General features: G+C 39.7%; 2 protein-coding genes across 5 annotated transcripts in view; one reads left to right on the forward strand and one right to left on the reverse strand.

Moving 5' to 3' along the window:
• The window catches only part of rasgrp4 (RAS guanyl releasing protein 4), a 19,658-nt gene extending 17,345 nt beyond the window's left edge, over nucleotides 1-2,313 (forward strand). For all 4 annotated transcript variants that reach the window (XM_078166922.1, XM_078166921.1, XM_033630327.2 and 1 more), the window contains one exon: nucleotides 206-2,313. In XM_078166922.1, the coding sequence (XP_078023048.1) occupies nucleotides 206-316 (111 nt within the window). In that variant the 3' untranslated portion in view covers nucleotides 317-2,313. The remainder of the gene's footprint in view (nucleotides 1-205) is intronic.
• On the reverse strand, nucleotides 2,101-18,236 carry hnrnpul1 (heterogeneous nuclear ribonucleoprotein U-like 1). Its single transcript, XM_033630326.2, has 16 exons — nucleotides 18,080-18,236; nucleotides 17,342-17,597; nucleotides 14,348-14,650; nucleotides 13,476-13,689; nucleotides 13,270-13,343; nucleotides 11,174-11,313; nucleotides 10,494-10,593; nucleotides 10,274-10,386; nucleotides 9,783-10,049; nucleotides 8,276-8,398; nucleotides 8,058-8,186; nucleotides 5,080-5,248; nucleotides 4,053-4,316; nucleotides 3,719-3,867; nucleotides 3,411-3,620; nucleotides 2,101-3,018 (listed from the first exon to the last, which is right to left on the reverse strand). Exons 2-16 carry the CDS (start codon nucleotides 17,559-17,561, stop codon nucleotides 2,902-2,904), a joined length of 2,592 nt encoding a protein of 863 aa, XP_033486217.1. The 5' UTR covers nucleotides 17,562-17,597; nucleotides 18,080-18,236; the 3' UTR covers nucleotides 2,101-2,901.
• Nucleotides 18,237-19,379: the final 1,143 nt, after the last annotated feature.

Consider the following 19,379-nt stretch of genomic DNA (forward strand, 5'->3'; position numbering starts at 1 on the left):
AGACCCTGGGGTGATCTGTCCCTGTACATACCCTCTCTGCAGATAAAAAAAAACTTTGCATGACTCTTTACCATTAGTGTGAAGTCAGACTTTATATAAGTTTTCCCATTAGAAATGAAAAGGTTTTTTAACAATAAAATATTGTTTCTGAAATAGAGAACTTCAGAATTTTGTTGATGTTAAACTTGTCATGTCTGTTTTCCAGGTCAACACACTGCCACAGAGAGCCCGAGGCTGCTCCATGCCTGTTTCCTTCTTGCAGGAGAAGATGGAGGAGCTGCATCTCTACAAAGACAAGAGCAGAGAGCCGGACTGAGCGCTCCATCTTCTGACATTTCCCCCTCAAGGACAAAAAACATCCAGACACCACCAAGTCTCTGACAAAGCTGTGTCTGACTGGTGTTGAACTGATGAGATTTTACTGGCCATTCACATCAGAATGCCAGGAATTATATGTATGGACTCCATCCTGTTTTAAGTGTGGTTATGAAACGCTTTTATTATTTTATTTTTGTCAGTCTTGTTAGTTTGGCAAAGTGTTTAGGCTTCAAACATCAATTGTCCTTCTGTAATTTATGAACACCTCATTTTGTTTCTAGAATAGGTGCCTTGGTTCTCTGGTGCTAAGATTCAACTCCAATCCATACGATCATTTATGGCAACAGACATAAGATTTTCCTGATCATATTTACATATAACAAAATGCAGGGTGGGAAATTAACACTAACCTTGTGGTGGCGAAAAGGCTGAGAAATTCTTGACCCTTAAGATCATGGTAGAAGCAACAACAATTCTGGTCAATTTCAACTTTGGCAGCTATATGAAAACTCTGCTCATGAATCTGGACAGTAAGGTGGCAAAACATTTTTTAGACTACTATTAGTTTGGCTTTGGGTGATGTGAAGATATATGCATGAGACAATTTATCAACCAGTAGATATTCTTATACCATTCATGAGGTATCTATGCCTTTAAAGGGATAGTTCAGATCTTTTGACATGGGGTTGTATGAGGCACTTATACATAGTCAGTGTATTACATACAGTAGATGTCAGTCAGCAAACTCTGTTTGGAGAAGCAGGCTGGAGTCGGACACAGAAGCTAAGCAATGTACTGCTGTGGAGAGGTCAGCAACAAAACATAATTGTAGCCACCTAAAGAAGTCAGTAAGTTTGGGTATATGCTATATTGAAAATATTTCCATTGCTTTACCTTGCTGCCAGACAGTGTTTCTGACTGTGAACTGATGCTATTGTATTAATCTCTGCAAACAACAGACACCGCTGAACACAGGCGCTGCTGAACTACAGCAGCTTCGCTCAATTTATTTGTTTGTATTATTGTGTGACTTTGCTGTATAATAGGGTTCATTCAAATTCACTTAGGTCAAACAATAAAACTAACTGATTGAGGCAGCGATAGACCAGCAACTCTGTTCAGCAAGCCAAAATGACTGTTTTTGACAAGAGCATGGATGGTAAATGAAACCATGTCAGCTTCCCCGTCAGAACAGGCTGTCTGGTGGCGAGGTTAAGTGCCGAAATACTCCAAATATTGTGTACACTTTAACTGTTTTTTTCAGGTGGGACTTTTTATGGCCAAAATACATTTTGTTGTTTCCCCCATCTACAGCAGTATATTGTTTCACTTCAGTGTTGGTATTTCATCTCCATCTACTGTAGGTAATACAGTGACTAGAGACAAGTACCTCACACAGCTCCATTTAAAAAAATCCAAACTATCCCTTTAATATCTCTAGTTATATTAGGCAACCATTTTGCAAATCACTGAAGCCTTCCTAATGGCAATATTGTGATAGTGAAAAGAGGTGGTTAAGTCTGATCCATAAACAAATGCAACAAGCAGTGGAGAATGTTTATTTCCTGCCCTGACTTTCAAATTTCTCCAACAGTTCATTCAAGGTTCAACAGGACTGCACTGGAATTATACGTATGCTACAAAATTGGCGTTTTTTTTAGCTAAATGCTTCCTTGTTTTGTCCACAATGTCAATCTTGTTGAAAATAAGAAAGATACAAACCACTTAGTATGTGTTGTGTCTGACTTTACTTACTGGCAGCAAACAAAAGATATTAACATCTCCAGGCGTATACAATTGCATTTATTGTATAAAGACAAGACAGCTCGGGATAACTGGTCAGATTTTCATTTTCAGGTAGAAAAAAAATGAGTTTGACATCTGGATTTATCTACTGGACTCAATGAACAGCAATCACAACGGGATAAAAAAAAAACTGCACATACATCTACTCAAAAGTGGCAAAATATTCTTCTCAATCAAAGACTGGATTAACGCTTAAATACTACAGTATCAACACCTATTAAAAAAATGTTCCTTAATGTTTGAATTCTATTGGAGTAAATAAAATGTGCTCACTCAAAAACTGAAAAATAAAGAGCAAGACAGAGGAAAGGGTTGTGAATGTAAAAAGCATGCATTTTGTTCTTTGTTAAGCTTCTCAAAACAAGCAAAAGTATTGAGGCCTTGCAGTATTTTTCCTGCCTTGTCATGTTTTTGCACTATGCATCCTATAAAATATACAATAACCTCTTCAATCTGTAGGAAATGTGGAGTTTGCAGATCAACATACATCCACATTAAATGCATAATAGATAACATTCATTAAATGTTTTGATATCTATCATCTACCACCTCACGGTCACTGCTTAGAGTAAGACTTCATTCAGTAAAAAAAAAACTGAAAGGACAACAAACTGTATACAGTTTATGTGTACATGATGAGGGATGAAGACTACGGTGTTAACCCAGACAGAGACAGTTATGGTTGGGACTTAATGTGAGACTGTACAAAAATCGATTTGCCTTCGAGGTCAGAGTGTTTAGGACACAGGTGGATGCAGGTGCAGATACAAAGCGAAGCTACTGGGAACCAGAAGATGAGCCTTGGCTGCCCTGTCCAGGGTAGCTGCCATACTGGCTGTAATACTGGTTCCACTGGTTCTGGTTCTGGTAGTACTGCTGCCACTGCTGCGCATACTGGAGGGAGAAATAGAAAGCAAGCAGTGAGAACATGTTTACATTTTTTTTTTAAAACTTCCCCCAAACTGACCCTGTATTTATACTTTTGCACCTCCTTATGGCACAGTGGATCATTTTCAGAAGATGGAATACTTCACCCCAAGGCCATCTCATGAGCGTCACACAATTAACACCTCCTGCACAATTTAAAGTGGCTTTTCTCCTTTGTGCAGGACAGTGGCTGTGGTGATTCACATTTATATCTGTACATTTGTCTTGCAATATCAATTGACCTCTACTTGTAACCTAGCACAGGTCCACTCCCACTGACAGCTTCCTAACTCCCCCACCCTCTTACGCTTGATTTTCAAATGTGTATAAGAGGCAGTGTTTGAAAAGGCGATGACTACCTGCTGATATTGCTGGTTGTAGCTCTGTTGCTGCTGCTGCTGCTGCTGTTGTGGCTGCTGCGGCTGTTGCTGGTGGTGGTTGTACGTCTGTGCAGTGGCAGGTGCCTGGCTGTAGCTCTGGCTGTAGCCTGGGTACTGACTGTAGTTGCCATAGTAATTCTGGCTGTAGCTGCCCTGGTTGTACCCTTGACTGTAGCTCGGGCTGTAGCTCTGGGAGGTGAACCAAGACATGAAGGAGAACACATTAATTTTTTGTATTTATTTTAGTGTTTTCCTCAAACTTCATACATAAAGGTCATGTTATTTACCTGGTTGTATGCTCCCTTGCTGTAAGGAGCCGGGCGGTTGTAGCTTCCACCTGACTGCTGGCTGCGGTTATATCCACTGCGTGCATCAGAGCCTCCATCACGGTAGCTGTTGCCCCAACGGTTCTGGCTATAGCTGCCACGATTGTAGCCTGCCAAGAAAACAAAAAGTTATAGCAATATACACCACTTTACTGCAAACGACATACTAGCCTTAGTTTTGCCTGTTATGTATTATTATGTTTAAATCACAGAATATAGCAAGCGATCATACTATAGCTTTAAAAAAAAATCTAGATGAATACAACGTATAAGGTATGCCGACAGCTCCGCTCACCTCCTCTGTATCCACTGCCTCCGTCTCCACTGCGGTTCTGGTAGCCACCGCGGGACCCATCACGGTTGTCATACCGCTGGAAGCTACCTCCACCGCGGCCACGGAACCCACCCTGCCTGTTGTCAAAGCGTTTCTCGGGGGGTGGGCCAGCCTTGCGGCCCTCCTCATTGTATTGCTTCAGCAGGCTTTCAGCCTCGTCGCGCTGCAGCTCAATGAACGTCACTGCCTCCAAGAAGTCGCAAGCCTCAGGGAGAGTAAAGTTGGCTTGGAGAGTGACAGAGGTGACCACAGGATGAGGAGAGAGACAGCCCATCCAGCAAAAGATGGATGGACAGGCAGAGAGAGAAAGAGAGGGGGGCAGGGGGTTGTAGTGAAGACCAGAGCAGTCACACCACCGGAAGACAAAATGAAAAATAATTATGACCATACAGAGGCAGTGGAAATCATAGAGAAAATAAGAGCAGATAGATGAAAGCAGATGGCAGGGTAGAGGGAACAAACATCACCTCCAGGGGGAACATGGAGGAAACATTTGTTTAAGCAGACAAAGTAGAGGGAGTTCAGTAGAGGTGGGGAGGGGGACAAAAAGGACCACTAGAAGGTTGGTGAGAAGAGGAAACAGCACTGCAAACCAAGCACAGCTGATGTAACGCGGTTACAAATTAACTTCCAACAATTTCAGCATGTGACTGCTTGTAAGTTTGCTATTTGGAAATGTTCTTTTCAGGGAAGCAAATTGTGCAATATTAACTTCACTATGACTTGACCTCAACAAGGCCCATGTCTCAGTTTGCAGTGCATTAGAAGTAAGCTGTATGGCAAGTGGCAGAAAGAGGGCAAAAATAAGGAAGAATCAAATTCACTGTGACTGTTTAAAAAAAAAAATGTCCAGGTCTGATATCTGGCCAAAGGCTATGATGGGGGAAGGGGGGGAGGGGGCATCTTCCAAGTTTGATTTTAGAGACAACACATAGAAAAGTAAAAAGTAGATCTGGTGTTTTATTTGTTGTTTCCACAGCATTCCTACCTTTCATTTCTAAAACAGCATGATCGGGCACATCCTTCCCCTGCTCATTGGTTTGCTTTAATGTTCGTTCTTTTAAATCCTCGTCCGTGGGACAAATTACAATAGCCTTGCGTTGAAAACCTTCAAAAGGACGCATTTTTCGTCTCCTTGCTGATCCATATACATTTGTCTAGCAATGGTGACAAGAAAGAAGTAGAAGCTTGTTTGTTATTGTTTACTTGTAATGGCTTTCCACTGGAAGGAAGCTGGAACCCTGTAATAATGAAGTGAGAGAGGTTTGGCTTGGATGTCAGTCTACGGTTTTACTCAAGTCCTAATGGCCTCTCCTCACTCCACAGACTTACCTCACAGTCTCTGCATCCAGGTGCCCCGTGGCTGCTGAGGAATGTTAATTACTGACACAAAGAAGGACCCCACAATTATTCACCTTAAAGTTTCATCTAATAAAAAGATATTCAAATTGATATTTAAGTAGTTATTGTGCTTAGCGATGTCTTCATGCACTGACAATGTGCTGCTGTAAATATGTTTTTAAGTGTTAATACTGAATTCCATTCCATTGCAAGCAATTGCTAATGCAGGATGTGTGAGCAATTTGTCGACCATCTAAATCTGTATCGATTATCTATGTCACATGATACAGTGTGTGTTGCCCCTGCCACATATTCCAAGTGTGCCCTGTCGCACTGTCACTAAAACGTGATCAATATTGATTCGGCTTATTCATTCAAACTCAGAATACTAGTTCAAATTCTTTGCATATTATTAGATAAAGAAAAAAGCACATGTTGACAGCAATCAACACCAAAGGCAAATGTAGACTGCCATAAACCGTTATTTGTGATACATTAGAATAATGGGTGATTTGCATGCGTTACATGATGGAAGCTATAAATATTCTATATCTTGCCATGTAATATTCGCGTTAGTAACTCCAATATTAGCAAATTGTGAGGGCACTGTGGCAACTGGGAATATTAAAAAAAGTAGCATAAAAATGATTTGTGATTATATTTGTTCCATCACTACTGTCATTTATCAGCCTTATACATCAGTGATGTAAAGTTTGCTACAAGAACATTTGGCTTCATACACCAATATCTTTAAGTTTAAATTTGTATTTAAGAAGGCCCTAAGAAGTCTGTCAGATTCACGACGTGTTCTTGAACAGCAAGATTGTTCGCATCTGTGTTCTTATAAGGATGAATCCCATGGTCCTTGAAAGTTGAAAGCGCATGCCAGCTGAATTTAATCAGCATACGTAGCACCCTGCCACTCCCATATAAGGGCATTAGACTGCAGGGCCGTGTGCACATCCAGAAACTGCAGAAGAGACTGAGAGATTTTAAGTCAAGAATACCCAAACGAAAGTTTGAAGAGGGAGGAGCACTGGGGGAAAATGGTTTGAAGTGAAGGTGCTTCTGCAGAGAGTGAACATCAAATGAGCCATTTTATTTAGCAGCATCAGGAGTGGATATAAAATACACAAAAGGATGCACGGGATCCTAAAGAAACGTTAATCAACCACCTGACCCACAAACTGCAAACCCCAGGCATTACAGTAGCAATAATTTCTGGAAGGATCAATTATACATTAATAGATGGCATGGTTCCATTATCATAACTGGTGTGAACTTAAGTGTTAGAGTAGTGCTTGTTTTAAAAGACCATGATATTTAAAAAAAATAATAATGCAAATAACTTTATAAATTCTACAATATATTATTGTAATATAAATCCTATTATATTACACAACTGCCGAAGTGGAGAAAACGTAATAGCCAACTATTGTGCACAAATATGTCAGCACAAAATGTTCTTACAAAATGCTCTTGAGTGTGATTCTGTTCTTATCTAAGAACAAATCCCAAATAAGAAACACTGGTGAATGTCAGAATTTTTGCGAAAGCTGCATAAGTGAGCACAAAGTACCTGCTGCAAACGTCACTGTTCACTGAACGGTAACCAGATGTTTCTACATCAACCAACAGATAATCAACACTACAACATTGATCATTTTAGTATTTCAGTAAAAGCTGTTCTGTAGTCATGTCATGACTAATGTTTTTATCATTACAACACTGTGATTATTATTTTTTAACATTACAAGTACCACATACTCCTATGACTTTCTCTCATTCACCATCATTTCATTAACATCCACATCAACCACATTCCTCTGACTATTCCTACTTTATACAGACAATTCTTTCTGAGCTTCCCAAAGTAAATCTGTGAAACACTACAGATCTCATACTTATTAACAAGAGCATGCTACATCAAAAACAACTTGCTATTCTGAGGGGTCCCCCACACTTACCTCGACTTACCTGGTCTTCGTACGGACTCTAGTCCCAGTCAAGACAACAACAGACAGATATAACCTACCTGCGTATACTCACAGTGTCCATGGAAAAGCCAGTTGCCACCAGACCTACCTACCTTTTTATCACATTTGCTGAACCAAGGACCTGAAAATCTAAAGTCTGTTAGTCATTACTTACCTTCAGGGTCAATTTATAAAAAAAACACACTCAAAAGTTCCATGTATCTCACTTAAAAATAGCTTTTAAAAAAGCTATCAACTCTGTCTTATTAAATTAGCAACAGAAGGTGTTTTTCTTACTCACCAGTCAGAGCTTACTTGTTTCTCAACATCTTTACATAGTCATGGTTTACTTGTACATTGTTGAAATTCACAAGACAAACAATACTGTATTATGACAAGAAATAGCAAATGCAAATATACTGAAGGATGAAAACATGAAATATTCTGTCACTTATGAGAGCCATTAATCATTTTCTTTTACAATACATGACAAGCAAGTGACAAGAGGGTGATCAATGCTTCTTCTACTCTATAATACACAGAGCCTCCCTGAAAGATAAATAAATAGTCCATTAGAGAGAGTGATCATCAGGGCACATTGACTGACTGTGGCGAGTATCAGAGCATAGTGTGGGTGAGAGGGCAGTACCTGATCTAGGATGTAGTTGCGTCTCTTGCGGGCAGCAATCTCAATCAGCCTGTTCAGACACTGGGTGGCCTGCTGAATCAAAACATCCCAGCGTCCGGAGTAGTTTCTTTGGCGACGCAGACCCATCACCTGCAGAACACAGAGTCAAATAAGACAACAATGTACTGAAAAACCATGCGAATGTTTGTTTAGTTCAGGGGGTGGTGCCCCAAACCTACCTTCATCTTGTCCATGATGGCATTTGTGCCCAGGATGTTGTACTTCTTCTCAGGGTTAGTCTCCGCATGCTTTATGGCCCAGGTAGTCTTTCCACAGGCAGGCAGGCCAACCATCATCAAGATCTGAAAAAAGTTAAAAAAAAAACAAAAAAAAAAAAAAAACAAAAACGGTGAAGTTTTACTTTTTAAGTCCAGTTTTATTAGGCCTGGGATGACATGCTTATCTCCAAGTCAATACAGTCAAGAAACTTGGGTGCCAATTCAATATGTATTGCAATTTTTAAGTACTGTGATTCTACAAGCATTGCAATTCAATATTACAATTAATAATGATTCTTGTTCACTTTTTTAACACTAGACCATGGGAAAAGTACCGTCTAGAGACTGTATGAGACATATTTAGAAGAACAATGCACATTTCATGTCAGTTAGCAGCATCATGTACTGCACAGGAAAGTGGTAAATACACAATTAAATGTTTTTATGGTCGTATTTTTAACAATTTTATTCCAGTTAAACACTTTATGACCTTACTCTATGAGAGGTGCTATAGTAAATAAACTAGTGAATAAACTTACTTACTAAAATGTACATGTAGAATGGATTAAATAAAAAATATATTGTGGTCGAAGTAAATTTAAACTACTATATTCAGCTATCCCTCTTCATCAAGCTACTTCAGTGTTTCCCACACACTGAGTGATTTGTTGGGGCTGTCACAATATCAACACTGACTAAGTTATGATCTAAATTTTTTTTTTTTTTTTTTTTTTACTATTTAAAAACAGGTAATTATTCCATTGTAGAGCTGTGCGCAGTGCACTGATTCGCTCAGCCCCTCATCCTGCTCTTGCTCTTTCTCTGTTTATCCGACCACAAATGAGACAAGAATTAGCTAGCTAGTCACCCCAGGGTCCCTCTGCCTCTCCCTGCTGCTAGGTGAGCAGGCAGAAGCTCCAGACATGGCGCTTACAGTAGCAGCTGTAGCAACTCAACTTCAGCCACAGCAAACCCCAGCACTGGGATTAACAGCGGTTTGGGTCTAATCTGTCTAATGGCAGCAACAGAAAGTTTGCTGATCCAGCAGGAAGTTTACGCTGGAAAGTTCCATGTCCTCGGCATCCGCCACTTTTTGTTTTCTCACTTTGACTTTGTTTTTCTTGAAACTGACATGACGTCATGTAAGCCCTAGACTGCAACAATAAAACTGAAGTCTTATTCCACCTCTGTGTTTAAATTATGTCAATTCAGGCATTAAAAAATAGATTAAAAAAAGAAAATCAATTTTTGTCTCCACCTCTAGTTTCTATTAAATTCCACTTACAGCCAACAGGATGTATCATATAAATGTGGAAAAAAAGGAATGAAAAACTAAAAAAGTTTTAAAGAGTGATAAATGCATTTTATATGAACTGTACATCATTATTGGGCTGAATGTGTTACAATTACAATTTAACTTTTTGTGAGGAAAAAAACATACTGTTCTGTAATTTCAGCACTTTCTTACCTCGCATTCAGATTTGCTGGCAGGTCCCTTAGTGCCTCTGATCTTGTTTTCCATGCCAAGATCATGGATGTAGGTGTATCCCTCTGGTGGGGGGAAGTACGGCTGTCGCTTCTGTCCAAAGTTGAATTCAACAGCACAATTCTTCACAAGGACATGAGGGAACAGGGCACGGCCTGCCAGTGCCTCCTTGGTTGTACGGAAAGCCACGCCCAAGGATACTCCATTCTTGGAATAGCCTATCTCCACCTCGTCACCACTGTCAAAGTCCTAAAATGATCATGTGGCAGAAAAAGGCATCATGAGTTTTGATTGTTAATACAAGGACAAAACAACACAAGTAGTTTAAAAAAAAAAAAAAAAAAAAATCAGCCATGAATCAATCAAAATGTGGGCCTTTACACCAAATTGCTTTGTAATATGAAGGATGATAAATCTGTCATTTCAAATGATCCTTACATGCTATTAAATGTTGTAACTGAATTACTACTTACAATAAAACAGCCAATGACGTCGTTTTCACCAAACTTCTCACCAAAGTCTGCGAATTTACAGTCAGCAGACTTCTTTCCTGTTCCTCCATAGCCAAAGGAAAAGGCCTCCTCACCTAAAAAAAGACAGAATATTTTTCTTTTAAGTCAACCTTCTCTTTTGCAGCATAGTATCAATTATGTGAAACATCATCTTGATTGACTGGCCAATCACTTCTCTCACCAAGCTGAGTGCTGCAGTGGTTGAGTGACCATCCGATCCTGACCACATGCGGATCTGGCTCACTACTGGGCAGGTGCTTTACAGGAATTTCCTCATTGATCTGAGGAGCCAGAGACAAATCAGGTCAAAAAGAAGTCTAAAGAAGACGGTCAGGAAATATCCAGTTCTGTATAACAGCAACGAGTCATCACATTGGAAAGTAGTTCACAAACAAGGACTTAAATGTCACTGGTGTGGCTTTTTGGACAAATTCCATAAAATAACCAGGTTATGACTGAGTTCAAGATTAGGCAGTATGGAATTTTGGAATTTTAAAATCCCCAGTGTTAGTATTGTGCAAATATATGGTGCTTCTACTGACATCAAAAAGGCCAAAAGAACAATGTATTAAAATGTAAAAAGATACTGTATGTTTCTAGGATAAACAAAAAAGCTGCTCATCCACTGTTAAAATAAAATAAAATAAACAGAACCTGTTTCATGTATCAGGGACCATTATGTTACATGTGGACAAAGAATACAGAAAAGTTTATTTATAGTAGTTCAATGTTTCACAAGACAAAATATCAAGCTCAGCAGAAGAGTTTGCATCAACATCTTATTGGCTGTACGCATGAAGGACAAGTCTATCTAGTTTTAAACCACCTTGACATTAAAGGAAGATACTTATTACAAATTACCTTCATCTCATAACAAACACGGCCCTCGGTGACACCATGTGTAGCTCTTGCTCCAGCCCACAGGTAAGCAAACCCTTCGATGGTCAGTGGATAACCGCTGTAGCGATCTCGGGACACTTTGAAATGCAGATCACAGTTGTCTGGGGGACAAAATAAAAGCCAAAACAGATTTTTAAAAACATTTTTAAAGCTGGTATAACAGCATCAAGTGCTTTAAATGCAAAACATGATTTAGACCATAGACTGTATAATAAAGATGACATGTCAGCTCCCCAAAAGTCAAGCCAAAACACCTCAATCACCCCCTGGTGGTGGCTGCAGTAAAGGTCATAAACCCTGCCCCCTCCATGTTAGCAGATGAGACACTGGCCAAACTAAAAGACTACAGTACACGTCAAACAAAACAAACATCATTTTAAGTAGTTCTTGCTACGTTGATATAAGTTCATCTTTCTGAAAGTTTGGTTTCAATTATTATTTGATGCCATATCAATAAGATCTGACAGCTGTGTGTTCCTAACAGTGCTTGCGATTAGGGATGCACCGAATATTCGGTAACCGAATATATTCGGCCTAATATTGCAAAAAAACACTCATTCGGTATTCGGTGGAATAAGTTAAAGGCAAGGCCGAATAATAGCGGCGTGTTTTGATAACGCGATCAAACGGCATGCCGTGACGGGCGGAATAAAATGTCGGCAGTGTGGCGATCCGTCCGTCACGGCACTCACATTTGCGACTAAAAATAGTTTTGAGCAAGCAAAATAGGTTTAAATCATTCAGCACGCTGTGCGAGCAGCCTACAGATTTCAACCAGCAGCAGAAACGAAAGGCGAATCCCACCAATTGTGGGTTGAACGGGGGTCACAGACACAGACAGTAACGTTAATGTATTCCTGTCAAATACGGCGGCCGTCGGCTTACCGCGACGGAAAAGTTGGCTCCAATAATATCCTCTTCTTGGCGTCATGACTGCCCAGAAGTATCTGAACAGCCGAGCCAGCCGAACACAGGTATGTGATGTGTCAGAGGAGAAACGAGCCTTTCACATTTCTGTCTTTGTGTCAGTAACGGCCCACAAACCTCACCGCACTTTAGGGACTGTTCATTACTTATGAAGGGACTGTCAGGGGAGGAGGGTGGCAGGTTGATTTTTATTTTATTTATTTATTTTATTTTGATCCCCCCTATGTTCATCACTCATTGATGCTGTTTTTGAAGTATGAATAAGTCAATAAGTAATTTATTCCATTGAAATATCATTGATATATTATAGAAAAGTGATTCATCTTTTCATAAATAACAAAAGGCACATCTGATTCATTTTCGCTACTCAGAACCATGATATTTTCATTGGTATCGCACAGTGGGTCCCAATTTTGGTACCGTGACAACACTAATCTGGAGGGGGTTCATCTGCAAAAACTAATGAAAAACTAAACAATAATATTTGGTATTTGGTACTCGGTATTCGGCCAAGCGTTTAATAATATTCGGCCTCGGCTTCAGCCACAAATTTTCATTTCGGTGCATCCCTACTTGCGATTAATGCTGTTGCTTGCGATTGGTCAAATGGGCGTATGGTCGGGATGTTGATACCCCATAGATCACCACTGAACAGAATCTGGCTCCAAATTATGTCACCATTGCAAGATGGCAGCAGCTGTAGAGCTGTGGAGTGGGAGGAAGTAGAGAGCTGTTGCACATCTTTATATGCAGTCGTTGATATAGACATGCATCCATTGCTGTAATCTAAACTGCACAACTGTATGACGTGAACATATAAAATGTCATTTAAAGCAGCTTTGGCATTGAAATGCTTCTCGTGCATTAAAATCAGTGCTTGCAGTTCCAAACCAGCAGCCTCTTTGGATTCATTCTTCTGAGACTCCTCAGTCTTTGGCATACACTTTACTACTAACATGTCTAGCTAAGTGACTAACTGAAATAGTTGAACTGAAACAGAGATGCTCATGGCGAATGAAAGCCAGCCAGCTCACATTCAAAGAGAAGCTGGGATGCCATTAACAGCTGTGACTACATTTTTCACAAGTGGTCGTTGATTGAGCAGAGATGCACTTTATCCTTTTACTTACAAGTATCGATCGTCACAAGAGTGTCATCTATGTTCTCTTCCTCATCTTCAGCAGGGGGCTGTGGTGTGCGGGATCTGTACAATATCAGCACAGTGAGAAGTCAACGGTTTCATTGACAAATTTAATATTTATAGACCAGTCAACCACTGTACATGTCCCTTATTATAAGCCTGAGGAAAAATAACACAATTTTAGGATGGGCATACCTCTTGTCCTCACGGTGCTCATAGTAGCCGTAGCTCCTGCCCTCCTCATATGGTCTCTTGCGGCCGTAGTTTCCACCTCTATCAGATTCTGCTTTGACTTGCTCAGCCTGACCTGCACCATCTTGTCCACTCTGTTGCTCTGTCCCATGACTATCCCGCGGTGTGTCTCTATCAGCCTCAGGTTCATCTTCTGTTTTCACCTCCACTTTGATTTCTAAAATGATAAATGGACATGAAAGTGAGCTACACTTTGAGTGTTACAACTGTTCAAATCAAGCTTGGTGAAAAAAAAACAAACGCTTTGAAATAATGTGGTAGATGTTTGTAATATTATTTCCCATAGTGACTGTAACTTGGGCTGGACAAAACATACATTACCGCGCTAACTACGGTTGAATATAGACCTCCCTGACAGCGTCATCAAATATATGAAGTGATTATTACAAACCTCCCAAACTATTAATCATGAGTCACTGTATTCCCTTAGACTGTGCAACTTTACCTCATAAATTGATATATTTGGATTTATCACCACACATATTCCATATCCAGTTGTCAAAGCCCTGCCCGTCTCATCTTCTGCTGACACCATTGTACCATTGATTAATTAGCATGATGGGTGTCACTATTAAACACTTGTATATCTATGTGGTGTCTGCAGTATTAATCTCCTTCAACTTTATTTATATCCTCACTACTCTCATGGCAAACATTTCATGAGATAACCAACAATGTGGGTTTTTTTTTGTAAACTCACTGAAAGTGACATTTCGAATTTACAACATTCCACAAAATGCATATGTAGACCAAAACATTCTACTGACCATGCCTCAAATTATTTGTTTAGCTGAAAGAAAATGCTGAAAAGTCACCTTGTTTGTTCTCAAGGCTTTCCTGTAGCTCTTGCACAGGCTTGGTCTCGTCCTCAGACCTCATGTCAGATTTTTGTATATCCACATCTGCTGTGAAGTCAGGCATGCTGTGACCTGAGTCTGAAGCTGGCTGACTTTCATATGGCTCGCCTTCTGCCTCCTCGTCCTCGTAGTAACCACCTGAATCTCGACCTTCATCTTCCTCTTGGGGGATATCACCTTCACCATCACCATCGCCATCGCCATCCCCATCCCCATCCCCATCTCCATCACCATCACCGTAGTCCTCAGCTACTTCTGCATCTGAAAAGGGGAGATCCCAAGCTTTAGTTCTCAAGCCCGTAAGAACAGAAAAATCTAAAGCCATGCACTCTTGTTGAAGCAAGTTCACGCTGACCTCTCTAAATTAAAGATGCAGAAAGGGCAATTATACACACAATCTGTAAAGGGGCACTTCTTTTTATTTTCAAAGACAGGGTCAGAACCCAAAGATTGGAAGCGATTGGTGAAATAAGCTTCATCAAATCATCTTCATCTTAAAGATGGCTCTGTCGCAAGTTAATGTGGGTATAGGATGCACATAAGGTCAAATCAGAGATAAAATGCAAGACCTACTATTGATATCAGAATAAGCTTACTTTATAAACATTATACGCCCAAAGCCAATGATTTGAATACCACACCTGCACTACAACTCTCTTTGCCTCACACACACACACTACCAAACTACTGCACATATACATTTACTTAATTGCACTATGTACACTCTCCATAGTCATACATGTCATACTACTCACATTACTGTATATACTGAGCTTTAAAGTATTCCTATTTTTACCACTGTCTATACTGAACATATCGGATCTATAGTGTGTGCAACTTATTGATATCATACCTCCACTTGTTAATTCTGTGTATATATACTGTCTAACTTATAGTGTTACTTGTAAAGAAACTCCACTAACTGGTGCATTGAACTCAATGTTAACTAAGACCAGAAATCTCTGGAGAATAGAAGATTGTGTCAGTTTTCTAATTTGCGCCCATGCTCATGCTTTTTACACCACACACTCAAATTTAACACAGCATAATCATCAGGTTGTCCTCTCTCTCTCTTGGAAAAATGCAGTGATTGGAGTTTCTGTTTTTGACAAAAGGCCAGCAGTTTAAGACACTCGAGACACCACACACACTTCACATGCTGTGTTCATCAGGGTGTTCTCTCTCTTACAATATAAAAAAAAAACTGCCTTGACTTGGGTTTTTTGACCACGCTACCTAAGTATTGGATGTGCACCTCAGCTGAACCTCTATGAATCTGACTGTCTGATCAAGGACTCACTCACCATGACAAACTTTGGCTGCAACTGGTGACACACAGGTAACTTAGATCAGCTATTAAGTACTAGCGGTGGGAATCACCAGAGGCTACACAATACGATACTATCACGATACATAGGCCATGATACAATGTTACTGCAATTTTAAAAGGTGTTGCAATACACTTAGTATTGTGATAAGATTTGTTGTGGTATCGAACCTTTTTTTGTTTTAGAAAACTTTAACAGTTTTATTCAATAAAATAAAGAAGTTTGTCTCTTCATCTCACTGAGTCCTTTTTATTTGCAGCAAAATGTATCTAGTAAACTGAAAAAGCAACTGATTATTTTATTCTAGTAGGCTACCAAAGGTTTGAATTGTATTGTTAATAATTTAAATAATTAAAAAAATCTATACTTGGTGTATGTGTATGATGTTGCCACACAAAAATATTGCAATACTGTGCTGTATTGATTTCCCCCCCCCACCCCTATTAAGTAGAGTTTGATACACACAGACGTATTCAAAAGACTTTCCGACATTTTCAGTCTTTTTAAAAGAGTTTTTCATGTCTTTTCCACTTATTTATACTTATAGGTAGAAACTCAAGTCCAACCTGAACATGTTATTATTCAACTTTGAAGCCAGCAATTCAGTTTGGCACCTTTTAATACATTATGGGTATTTTTCGACTTTTCAGTGACATCCATACTAAGTAAGCCCACCCCCACCTACTCATTTATTCCTACTAAGTCACCGCCTTTTTACATATTTAAACCTGAAATACAGAGATACACCAGCTTCTAAAAAATGTTGAAATATTCCACTTTCACATTCAACTTCTCAATGACATCTCTACTGAATTCAAATAAACACAAGAAGTTTGTGCTCTAATAAAAAAAAAAAAAAAAAAAAAAAAAGGGATCAGCACTCAGTGAACAATCCTCCTAAGCCCTACGATAAGCTATTATGGCAAGGCTTAACTATACAGACCCGTGAGCAGTGATAACTAACATGTCTTTGGGGTCATCGGGTGGGAACCTCCTTTCACCGGTGTTTCGTCTAGTTAGTCCCATGACACCTCCAGGAGGCTAGACAGTGATCTCTGGCGTCCCAGAGACACTCCCCTAATGCCAGGTCTCACTGCTCCCCACACTAACCGAACAACCTCCTTTACCTTACCTATACTACCACAGAGGAGGTAGACCCAGGGAAGGAAGCCTTGTTAGGCTATCACACTCCCCCGCCGGGTTAGGCTGTACATTCAACTTCTCAATGACATCTCTACTAATAGACCCTTTTCCACTTTGTTAAACTATTTCTATGACTTTCCCGTATCCTAACAAATTAAATCTGGCAAGTCATTATAGTGTCAGCTTTTCAACAACCTTTGAAATGTTCCACATTCTTTGTAAAATATTGGTGAATTCAACATTTAAAACCAGCGTTGCAGTGCAGCTTTAGCTTATCAGCAACCAGCATTCACTTATTCTGTACATTACTGTGCATTTTCGTGCGTTCTGCACGTCTGGTTAGATGCTAATCTACATTTTGTTGTCTAAGCACCTGTACTCTGTGCAATGATAATAAAGTTAAATTTTAATCTATAATCAAAGGCAATGTCTGACAAGAGAACTAAATATCTATTTAAGAAACAACATCAAGCGGGCTTACCTTGTTGTTCTTGAGCTTCCTCTTCATCTTCGTTTTCTTCGTTGTCCTGGTAGTCCTGGCAGTAATCATCCTCCTGCTCCCCCTGTTCTGAGGCATCCGCCTCCAGAGCGGCTTTCAGCCTCTCCACTAGGTCTGCCTTCAGGCCTCTGGTGTCCAGGCCGCGGCGCTGGAGCTCCTCTTTTAGTTCGTTGACTTTCAGTTTCTTCACGTCAATACTCATTGTGTCTGTTGTCGGTTTGTTGTCTTTATTTGTTTGCTAACAAAACAGGGAAAGTAACAAATAAATGCAAAATACAACTTACAACATTGCGTCTAACTTTCAAATCAATATCTAATGGCTGCAGTGTCTAAGCCAAACAGGCTACATTAGCTGTTAGCTTAGCCGGCAGCGGTAGGTTGATGCTGCACCATTTTACCTGGTTCCTTTACATGTCTATACAAAATGTAATCACGGTGTTATGATAGCTTATTCCTATATAGTTATTTTACACGTGGCCATATAAGCTAACTAGAATATTTGTTATTCGCTTCAAGTTGTCGCTAACGTCGGCAGCCGTATTAGCCTAGTACTAGCTAACGTAGCGACAACTGATGCCGGATAAGTAACTTTAACTTAGAAACTATCCAAGCTACGAGCGTCTCTCTGTTTTGCATGCAATTCTACAGTCAGTGCATAGTTGGCTCAGCGTATAATATGGTTATGATGCAAAATAACCACAAAATAAGGTTAAGGCCTACCTCCTCTCACGCGAGTTGCGCGGGTCATCCGTGGTGATAGATGAGAGTGTCGCTGCTGCCCTCTAAAGGTCGGAACCTAGATCGAAACCTACCACCGGAAGTAAACAAGAATGCACAGGTGTAGTCAAAGATACTAGATTACGTCTTTGGTTTAGTCTACCACTATTTAAACACCGAGGGGCACGAGTTGTATCTACCAAAGACAGTTGCTGCGACGCCGTGTAATACTTAAAAAGACAGACGTGAGGGAATACCTACACACTGGCAACTTGGACCACTCCAAATTAGGAGGTAGTACGGTGTTTGCATTGACTGAATTCTGGGTAATGTAGTGTTATAAACCTGCCAGCCTGCTGAGCATTTCGGCCTAACACGTCAGTGGTGGCAAGTAACTAAGTACATTGACTTAAGAACTGTTCTTAATTAAAAGTTTAAGATACTTTAAGATAGGCCTACTTGTAGTCTTTATTGCGGATTTTCATTTTCTGCAACTTTATACTTCTACTCCACTAAATGTCAGAGGGAAATGTGTACTCTTTATTTCACTACATGTCTAACATCTTAACCTACTTTGCAGATTCAGATTATCAAAACTAAATACAATTAAAAAAAAATATGATGCATTATTGTACATTAAACTACCCAGCAGTATTTAAAGTTGTTAAAATCAGTTCCACATGTACCAGCTGTAATAATAAAGTGATGAACACATGATTGCATCACAAATTATAATTCAACAATACAACATAAAGCCTGTTATTCTGAAATGAGCCATTCTGCATAATGAATAGGTTTACATCAACACAGGGTATTTTTTTTTCTCGTATTTATACTTTTACTTAAGTAAAATATCAGAGAACTTCATCTCTGCATACAGTACAGGCCAAAAGTTTGGACACACCTTCTCATTCAATGCGTTTTCTTTATTTTCATGACTATTTACATTGTAGATTCTCACTGAAGGCATCAAAACTATGAATGAACACATGTGGAGTTATGTACTTAAAAAAAGGTGAAATAACTGAAAACATGTTTTATATTCTAGTTTCTTCAAAATAGCCACCCTTTGCTCTGATTACTGCTTTGCACACTCTTGGCATTCTCTCGATGAGCTTCAAGAGGTAGTCACCTGAAATGGTTTCCACTTCACAGGTGTGCCTTATCAGGGTTAATTAGTGGAATTTCTTGCTTTATCAATGGGGTTGGGACCATCAGTTGTGTTGTGCAGAAGTCAGGTTAATACACAGCCGACAGCCCTATTGGACAACTGTTAAAATTCATATTATGGCAAGAACCAATC

Source organism: Epinephelus lanceolatus, chromosome 4 (assembly GCF_041903045.1).
Source record: "Epinephelus lanceolatus isolate andai-2023 chromosome 4, ASM4190304v1, whole genome shotgun sequence".
Classification (NCBI taxonomy): Eukaryota; Metazoa; Chordata; class Actinopteri; order Perciformes; family Serranidae; genus Epinephelus; species Epinephelus lanceolatus.